This window comes from Otolemur garnettii, unplaced genomic scaffold, assembly GCF_000181295.1.
Source record: "Otolemur garnettii isolate 467f Iridium unplaced genomic scaffold, OtoGar3 scaffold00041, whole genome shotgun sequence".
Classification (NCBI taxonomy): Eukaryota; Metazoa; Chordata; class Mammalia; order Primates; family Galagidae; genus Otolemur; species Otolemur garnettii.
Genome location: NW_003852436.1, coordinates 10576432 through 10586777, shown reverse-complemented (window position 1 = coordinate 10586777; position 10346 = coordinate 10576432). Strand labels below are relative to the sequence as shown.

The window sequence follows — 10346 nt, the reverse complement described above, 5'->3', positions numbered from 1 at the left end:
AAAAGAAAGAAAATTTCAGATTGATATGAGGGTGGAGAAGTTTAGGTTATATTGTTTCATTTCTGAGGTAAAGTTCAAGCTGTACTTGAGCCTTTTACCCAGGGGTGTGTGCCATATACTCACATTGTGCCCTCTCTCCCTCCTCTGCCCTACCCCTCCCTAGACTTTTCTTGTGGTTTTCTTTTGTGTGGGCATGTAGTTATTTATATATTGGCTTCATGTTAGTATTCAGAAAAATATGGAACACTTCATGAACTTGTGTGTCATCCTTGTGCAGGGGCCATCCTAATCTTCCCTGTGTCTTCCCTGTGCCCCAGTTTTAGTATGTATGCTACCAAAGCGAGCATGCCTATTACTACTAACACACGTGTTTTTAGGCTGTAAAAAAGTTTCTTGTCTCATACTATTTTCTCCTTGGCTTTTCTTGTGTTTAACCTGAAGTTGCTTATTATACACTTTTCTTCTTCTTTTTTTGAGACAGAGACTCAAGCTGTTGCCCTGGATAGAGTGCCATAGCATCATAGCTCACAGCAGCCTCCAACTCTTTGGCTCAAGTGATTCTCTTGCCTCAGTTTTTCTATTTTTGGTAGAGATAGGTTTCGCTTTTGCTTAGGCGGGCTTTGAACTCATGAGCTCAAGCAGTCCACCGGCCTTGGCTTCTCAGGGTGCTAGGATTACGGGCATGAGCCACTGCACCCAGCCTATACGCTTTTTTTTTTTTTAATTTAAAAGTGAGTTTAGAAGTAATATGTGCCGACAGAATCAAAGGCTACTGCATTTAATGTTAGTATTGATGACTTCACAAAATAAAATGGTGGTAGAAGCCAGTCTTGTCAATCTGTGGCCTGATTTTATCTGCTTCAGAGCACGTTAACATTTTGGAATTATGTTTAAAATTGAGGTAAGTTGCCAGTTGTGGTGGCTCATGCCTGTAATGCCAGCCCTCTTTGGAGGTTTGAGACCAGCCTGAGCAAGAGGGAAACCACGTCTCTAAAAATAGCACAGTGTTGTGGCAGGTGCCTGTAGTTCCAGATACTTTGGAGGCGAGAGAATTGCTTGAGCCCAAGAGTTTGAGGTTGCTGTAAGCTATGACACCAGAACTCTCTACAGATGGCAACAAAGCGAGACTCTGTCTCAAAAAAAGAAAAAAACTTCAGTTAAATTTATGGAGTGCATTCACAGTACTAAAATGTATTCTAGGAAACTATTGTATGATAGAAAACTGTCAAGTTCATGTTTAAGAAGGTTAGAATTTTATCAGAAATTTAAATGAATATATAACACATCAATCGGTATCTTTTTCTCTATATTTATTTGTTCAAAATAAAGAGAATAAACTTGATATGGTTAATTCTTCTTTTTGTTAACTAACGAAAAAGACTTTTACCACCAAAACCACATATTGAAATTTCATGGAACCCTATTTAGTAAATTCCACTAATATGTAATGTCTTTGTTGTTGTTATATGACTTAAAAGCACTAGTAAGCTAAGAGTATATTTTAGTAAAAATTGACTAGTCAACAGTTATGACCTTAGGAAGTGATAGTCAATTAAATACAGCTTAGAAACAAGTATGAGATTATTGACTTTGTTTTCAGCCCTTCCTCTTCAAAGTGCTGAAATGTGTTTTTGAAATTACTTACTTGCATTAGTGGTTGGATCTGAGACTTTTAACGTGTTTTTTGTCAGTACCACTGGGAAAAGAATAACCAAGACCTTTAAATGTACTGTGCATTTTGCATCACTATATAATTGTAAATATTATGATGAAATATTGAAATGGTCATGAAAGATGATGACCATTAAGCTTTTCTTTCGACTATTAAAACTCACTAAAAGTTATATCGAGCTGTGGTTTATGAAATTGTTAGACTAACGCCTTCCTTGATAATTGTTTCTGAAGTGGAGAAAATGCTTTAGGATAGTACGATTAATGAATATTCTTCTCAGTTTTGGCAACTTCTACAGATTACCGTATAGAATGTTTTATCATAGAGAAAACTTATTAGCTTTGACTAACATCTGAGTTATCAAATAAATTTAAAATTTCTATTCTCATGGGCTTCAGACTGTTTATCTGGATTATTCTTATCAGTATGCATTTATAAACCTGGTTTTGATATTTTGTTATAATTAGGACTCGATTGTAGAGAAATGAAAAACCCAATGCTATTTTTGAGAAATGTGGTATTTTTGTAACAATAGCAAAAGTGTCCTAAGATTTATATTTTCACTTTGTTCTTCATCTTATCCAATTTATCTTTATAACCAAAACATATTTGGAAGTTAACAAATACAGGTTTATAGGAATCCTTGAAGAAACCAGAAGTCTAATGGATTAATAGTAATAAATTTGAATTTCTGAGCCTCTTTTAAAAACTGGACATTTCTAGTTCTATATGTGCCTTCGTATCTGATTTTTTTAATTTAAAAGAAAAATAATAAATTAGGGGACATACCAGATATTAGGTTATCAACATTTTACTGTGGTTAAGTTTTTACAGTTACACTAACTTTATCTAGTTTTCATTCTAACCTTGATACTGCTACTTTGTGAAATTTAAATGGCACAATTTCTAATTTTACAATGTAAGTAAAAGTTTCTGTACATAATGAAAATAAAATCAAAGTGATGTTTACCTATCTACTTAAATATTGTTATCTTGTGGAGTTTTGATTTCTGTCTGAAATGTGCAGTAAAAACCCTCTCCTGCTGTAGTTCTAGATTACACAAAATGGATTTGAGAAAAATAGTACTAGTAAATACTTTGTTTTAAATTAATTTTTTAATATACTTTATTTGGTAGAGAAGTTTTAGGTTCATGGCAACTTTGAGCAGAAGCTACAGAGATTTCCTACTAGCCCTTGCCCAGTACACATGCATAGACTTCGCCATTATCAATATTCTCCACCTGAGTGGTCTATTTGTTACAATCGATGATCCTACAGTGATACATCATTATTATCCAATAGCCATAGTTTACATAGGGTTTCATTTTTGGTGTTGTGCATTTGGAGGGTTTGGACAGATATATGATGGCATGTATTTGTCATTATATATTGTAGAGTAACTTCGTTTCCCTAAAAATCCTTTGTGGTCTTCTGATTTATCTTTCTCTCCCCACTGACACCTATAAACACTGATATTTTTACTTTCTCCATAGTTTTGTCTTTTCTAAGACGTTAAATACAGTAGAACCTCTGTATGTTGGCCACTCGAGGGACTGTAACAAATTGGTTAATGTGTGGACATGCTCAACTAGCGATCTAGACCTACTGTATTGATATGTCCGTGTAGTAGTGTCTGGTCTATGAAAAATAAGTCAACTTAAAGAGGTGGTCAACTATGGGGATTCCACTATAGTTGGAATAATAGAGTGTGTAATTTTTTTCAGATTTTTTTCACTTAGTAATGTGCTTGTAAGTTTTCTCTATGTCATTTCATGGCTTGATAGCTCATTTCTTATAATGGTGAATAATACTCTATTGTCTGGTCATACAAATTTATACATTCATCTTCTGAGGGACATCTTGTTTGTTTTCAAATTTTGATAGTTATGAATAAAGTTGTTATAAATCCTCATATGCAAGTTTCTAAGTGGTCATGAGTTTTCAACTCCTTTGCATAAATACTAAGGACCATAATTGAGGCATCATATGGTAAGTGCATGTTTAGTTTTGTTGGAACCACCAAACTGTCTTCCAAAGTAGGTGTATCATTTTGTATTACCACTAGCAATGGATGAGGTTTCCTGCTGCACCACATTCTATCATTTGGTGATGTCAGTATTCTGGATTTTGAGCATTTTGATAGGTATATAGTAATGTCTCCTACCTTTTTTTGTTTTGATTTTGTTTGTTTGTTTATTTATTTATTTATTGACAGGGCCCTGCTCTGTAGTCCAGGCTGGAATGCAGTGGTATGATCATAGCTCACTGCAATGTCTAAATCTTGGTCTCAGATTATTCTCCTGACTCAGTCTCCCAGGAGGTGGGTCTATAGGCGCTTTCCTCCACACCCATCTTATTTTTTTATTTTTTTTTGTAGAGATGGGTTCTTGCTCTTGCTCAGACTATTCTTGAACTCTTGTCCTCAAGCAATCCAGTTCTTTTGCTTTAGCCTCCCAAAGTGCTAGGATTATAGACATGACACTATACTGGGCAGATATCTTATAGTTTTAATTTGCCTTTCCATAATGACTTAATGTGGAGAATTTTCATATGCTTATTTACCATCTGTATATCTTCTTTATTGAAGTATCTGTGAAGGTGTTTGGCCCATTGTTTATGGGGTCATTTTCTTATTGTTGAGTATTAAGAGTTCCTTGTATATTTTGCATGATAGTTCTTTATTGCATATGCCTTTTGCAAATATTTTATCTGTGCATGGCTTGTCTTTTCATTTTCACTATAGTGTCTTTTACAAAGCAGAAAATTTTAATTTTAATAAAGTAAAATTCTTACATTCATTAATAATCAGTTCTTTTTTTCATGGAATGTGCTTTTGGTGTTGTATCTAAAAAGTCAGCACCAAACCCAAGGTCATCTAGATTTTCCCTTGTGTTTATCATCTAGAAGTTTGATAGTTTTATATTTTTACATTTAAGTCTGGTTTTTGAAATAATTTTTGTGAAAGTTGTAAAGTCTGTGTCTAGATTTTTTTCTTGTGTTTGTTTTAGTACCATTTGTTGAAAAGACTATATTTTCTCCATTGTATTGCCTTTGCTCTTTGTTAAAAATCAGTTGACTGTGTCTGTTGCTAGTTGGCTGTGTCTATCTTTATTTTTTGTTCTATTGGTAGATGTGTCCAATTTTTGTCAGTAACACCCTGTCATGATTACTTTAGCTTTCTAATAAGTGTTAAAGCCAGGTAGTGGCAGTTTTCCCATTTCATTCTTCTCCTTTACTATTTTATGGGCTATTCTGGGTCTTATCCTTCCCTATATAAACTCTAAAATCAGTCTGTCAGTATCCACAAAATAACTTGCTGCTATTTACTTTATTTTATTACTTAATTAAATTTTACTTATTTATTTTTTGAGACAGTGTCTTGCTCTGTCATTGGGGCTACAGTACTATGACCTCAGCCTAGCTCACACAGCAGCCTCAACTTCTGGGCTCCAATGAGTCTCCTGCCTCAGCCTCCCAATTCTCTGAGACTACAGGCGTACACCACCGTGCCTGGCTAATTTTTCTAGTTTGAATTCAGACCAGGTCTTGCTTTGCTCAAGTTTGTCTCAAACTCCTGAGCTTAAGCAGTCCTCCTACCTGGGTTTCCCAAAGTTCAAGGATTACAGGTGTGAGCCACTGTGCCTTGTCAACTTGCTGGAATTTAGATTGGGATTGAATTGACTTTGTGGATCAGTTTTGGAAGAACAGACTTCTTGATAACTTTTGAGTCTTTCTAACCATGAACATGAAATATTCTCTATTCATTTAGTTATTCTTTGCTGTTTTCATCAGAATTTTACTAATTTTATTACATAGATCTTGTACATATTTTGTTAGATTAATACCTAGGTATTTTGTGATGTTAACATAATTGATATTGTGTTTTTACTTCATATTCCACTTGTTCATTGTTGGTATATAGGAAAATCTTTGGTTTTTATATATTATTAACCTTGTATCCTGAGACCTTGCTATTATCACTTTATTAATTCTATGAGTTTTTTGTCAGTTCTTTCAGGTTTTCCACACAGATGATCATGTCATTTGCAAACAAAGACAATTTTATTTCTTCTTTTTCTCTTTTTCTGAGAGAGAGTGTCATTATAAGTCACTGCAACTTCAAACTCCTAAGCTCAAGGGATTCTTCCACCTCAGCCTCCCAAATAGCTAGGTTTACAGGCACATACCACCAAGCTTGCTATTATTATTATCATTATCATCATTATTTTTTAGAGATAAGGTCTCACTGTATTTGTGGCTGATCTTAAATTCCTAGGCTCAACTGATTTTCTTTCCTTGCTTGACCTCCCAAAGTTCTCAGATTACAGGAATGAGCTATGGGTGGTAGGCCCAATCTATGTATCTTTCATTTACTTTTCATATTTTATTCCATTAGCAGGACTAACAGAATGATATTGAAAAGCAGTGGTGAGATGGGACATCTTTGCCTTGTTCTTTACAGTAGATACTTTTGAAAGCAAAATTGCTAATCCCTTTTTCTTTCTTTTTCTTATAATCCCTTTTAAAATTGCTAATCCCTTTTCTTTCTTTTTCTTATAATCTCTTTCAAGAATATATCCTGTTATTAGTCCAAGAATATATTCTGTTACTCTGTGTCAGAATTATAATGAGTACATTGATTTTATGACTTATTACTGTCTTCTTGTTCTTTTTGCAAAAATATATTACTTTTTCTTCTCTATTAGATCTAGCTAGTTATTTCCCGCTAATATCTGACTGTTTAACTTTCCATTCTTCTGTGTGTGTTCTGTTAGCATGATCATACAAATACTATTCATAAAACAGAACTTTTCAACAAATTCATGACATGGTCATTTTAGTCCTGAGAGCCACCTTGGGATTTTCAAAACACAAAAGAAAGTAGTGTAATAGTAGGGATAAACAGAAGTAGAAGGCAAAGGATGAGACTGGAAGAAATAAGAAGTGGAACAGTCATTAGGGTGAAATTGCATGAAATTTAAAACTCTTAAAGTTGTTACATTCAGAAAATACAAATATGGTTTATGGTGAGAAGTGTTAAGTAGCTTACCATGGTCTTACAGAAGAACAAAAATACATCAGTTGAAGGATATTATGTTGTTAGAATACAAGGCCTCCTTAAATGTTAAGGAACATAAAGATTATATGTATATTTTTATTTCTTAAAAATGCACACATGAGTGCATTCAATGGTAATTCTCAAATCTAGGTATATTTCAATTTATATAGGCCTTTCCTTATTGTATTAATTCTTATTTTATGTTTTGAGATAAGCATTAAAAAATTCATTTGTACATGGTCTTTGAATTAAATTTCCTCCCTCAACTTCTTAATTGATATCTTCTTTGTGTTTAATGGAGAAATTTTTAATGAATAATGAATATAGTTAGTAACTTTATACTAGTTACTGCTAATTCAAAGGGCAATGGATTTCAGGTTTCTAGCTCAAAACTGGTATAGCTCACTTCACTGATCTTTCTTGTCTCTTTCTCAATTATTCATCAGTTTCTGTGGTAAAATATGTTTTTTGTCAGTGTTATTGAACTACTTCTCTCTTCTCTTCATTTTAGATAATACATTAAAAACAAAACAAAACCATAACCAAGGAATACAAATATAAAATCTGTATTTGTCCTTGGATTTCTTTGCTGCCGTCTTTCTGCACTCCCAGCTATTTCAGTTAAATTAGTATATATATAATATATAAAACAAAAAGGGCATATAAATGAATAAATGGATAGACTCATTTAGTTTATACCAAATCTACTTGTTGTTCCTTTGTTTAGTGTACTTTTCAGTTTCAACTATTCATGGTTTAACAGAACTTTCTCTTTAGGAGCTAATGTATATAATTTATATCAGTTACCATATTTTGGTGTGTATAATGTACTCCCATGTATAATGTGTAACCACAGTATACACGTGGCCCAAACTTTCAGGAAAAGTCTTTTAATATTTTAGTTCAAAAAAATTTTTTTAGGTACTTTTATATTTAGGTAGTTGGTTTTTGTATTATAAAGGAATTTTTAGCATTTGCTTTTTAAACATAGTGTGGTACAATAAATTTTATGTAACAAATAGTTACAAAATGCAAGAACAGATACAAGGTACAAGAAATTTTGTGTGCTGGTGACAAATTTTACAATATTTACTTATTGTAGAGGGCCAAGAGTGCTTGTTGATTTAAATATAACTGAGAATTAGAATATATTCTCTTGGGGATAGCAGGACTGCTCAGTGTCCCCTGCTTGGTACTGCACTGGCAGGTACAGCCCAAATTGGTAGAGGCTTTGACACAGTTAATGTTCTTACTGTCCTCAGAAAGGAGAGGTGAACTTGAGTGACACCAGGGATTGTAAATCTTACCTCCTATCTTTTCTTTTCTTTCTTTTTTCTGTTCTTTTTTATTATACCAACCAGTTATCTGAAGGTTTTCCTATTGAAATGCAATTTGAAAACCTGTGGATTTGGCACTTTGAGGGCCAAGATTCATCCTCGGGCATGAAAAACAAACTCCAAAGTGAGGACTCTCTGTGCCCTGCCAGGCTTGCCTGGGTCACCCACCTAGCTGCTGCTGTCCATCCTGCCTGGGCTTGGCTGTGCTCCTTGGTGATGAAGGCTGGTCATGGCTATCACTGGCCACGTAGACATTGCAGGCACTTGTTAGATTGCCCTGCTAACTTGGCTGTGAGCTCTTCCCAGCTTTCTTTCAACAATGACTTGCTGAAGTTGCTCACTCATGTTGTTCCTCATTTCTCTGCCACATCCCTGCCCTTGCTGGCTCTTGGCTGGACTTTAACTTTCCTGGCCAACCTGCTGCCCTACAGCTAGATTGCCAGCTCCTGCCTAAAGTATATGAAGAGAAATATGTCATTCTTTTTAAGCTGAAAATGCTTTCGTTGCAAGTATATCATAAGTTTAACAAAACCAGTTACTGTATTCCAGGGTATTATTTTGCATACAGATATCATTATTGCTTTTTAGAGTTACAGTTTTAATGTATAAGCATAAATAAAAGAATAAAAAAATTTAGATAGTTATAGAATTTGTAGTACACATTTAATAATGTACATCCATATTTTTCCTCAAAAATTAGAGCAAAAATGTGTGCATTATACATGGCAAAATATGGCATATTTCTCATTATTGTTGTTTTAAAAGAAATAACCTAAATGAAATTTCTTTAGCTTTCTTTTGCTATTTTATAGGAGTGGCAGAATTCTATTCAGAAGAATGCTGGCCTTGCTTTTATTGAACTTGTCAACGAAGGAAGGTAATCTATTTTATATCCATTTTCATTTTAATTTAAAATTTTATTGTATTTTTCCCATGGGAACTGATATTTTTTGGTCATATGCGTATTTTAAAAAATTTGAATAGATTTAGGGGGTACAAGTGTTTTTTTGTTACGTGGATGAATTGTGTAATGGTGAAGTAGGACTTTTAGTGTATCTACCACCATGTATTTATTGTTTTTGAAGTCAGAATTCAGGGGTGCTTTCATATATTAACTATTACACATGGATAAATATTGAACCATTTTATAATTTTCTTTGTGATTGCATGCTTCTTGATGAGATTGTGTTTTTTTATTTTTCAATAAGTATTGTTGAGTTTAGCAAAAGTAAATTGATAATTCTATTTGTGGCTATAAGGAAAAACCATACTTATTTGGACTTTCTGTAAAGTTGTTTTACGTTTATAGCACCAAATTAATTATATATCTATATTATCTTACAGCATGGACTTGCTATAAAGGAAGTGGGGGAACAGGTTTTGTTTTGTTTTGTGTTGTGTTGTGATGAAAAAGGAGATCGAGGGTATGAGTAGGTCTGTTTTCCACTTACAGAGCAGAAACAGAAAAATTCCGAAAAAGAACATTCATTAGTAGAAAAGAGAAGGAAAGAAAGTATAGGAATGAAAAGAGTGATAAAGGGAGAAAACAAATTTAGGAGAATGGAAAAATTAAAAGGTGAAAGTAAAGTGAAAAATGATGAGCAAATTATATTTTTCTGTTTTGTGGTAGTGGTTTTGCATTAATGGAGGTGAAGACCTAGTGTATAGGTTAAAAGATGTGACTGGCAGCCCTTGGAAATAGTATTCTAGGAGTTATTCTTTTTTTTTTTTTTTCTGGTTTTTGGCTGGGGCTGGGTTTGAACCCGCCACCTCTGGCATATGGGGCTGGCGCCCTACTCCTTTGAGCCACAGGCGCCGCCCTTTTTTCTTTTCTTCTGGGAAGTTATTCTCACAGTGTTACTTGTTTATAGTGTTTTGGCTGTTGTTGTTGGAGGACTGATACTATCTGGTAACTGCTGGAACTAGAACTAGGAATTTAGGCCTTTTCTTTTATTAATGTTATAAGAGATGGAGAAAAGAGTATTGATAACTTTATTTTATTTTAAATACTACTAAAATTCTTTCCCTCACAAGTAATTACAGGTGCTCACAGATGAGTTTTGCAGACAAATAAACCTACAGTTGTATAGAAGTATTTAAGTATATGGTACTAATGATGCTATACTACTATAGAGTACTAAGCAAAAGAGAAAGAGTCCTAAACTTAGTGTGAAATAATCAGGTAAGTATTCTTGAGACATGTTTTCAAGGATGAGTGGGGTTAGTTATACATAGACATTACAAAAGTGGCAGTTAGGGATAAATTAAGGGATGCTT

The 10346-nt window shown here is 33.8% G+C and overlaps 1 protein-coding gene and 1 pseudogene across 5 annotated transcripts in view; one reads left to right on the top strand and one right to left on the bottom strand.

Annotated features, from left to right (window-relative positions):
• Nucleotides 1–10346, top strand: part of LRBA (LPS responsive beige-like anchor protein) — a 736826-nt gene that overhangs the window by 252455 nt on the left and 474025 nt on the right. For all 5 annotated transcript variants that reach the window (XM_023513466.1, XM_023513464.1, XM_023513465.1 and 2 more), the window contains one exon: nucleotides 8882–8946. In XM_023513466.1, the coding sequence (XP_023369234.1) occupies nucleotides 8882–8946 (65 nt within the window). The remainder of the gene's footprint in view (nucleotides 1–8881; nucleotides 8947–10346) is intronic.
• Nucleotides 233–347, bottom strand: LOC111725468 (annotated as a pseudogene).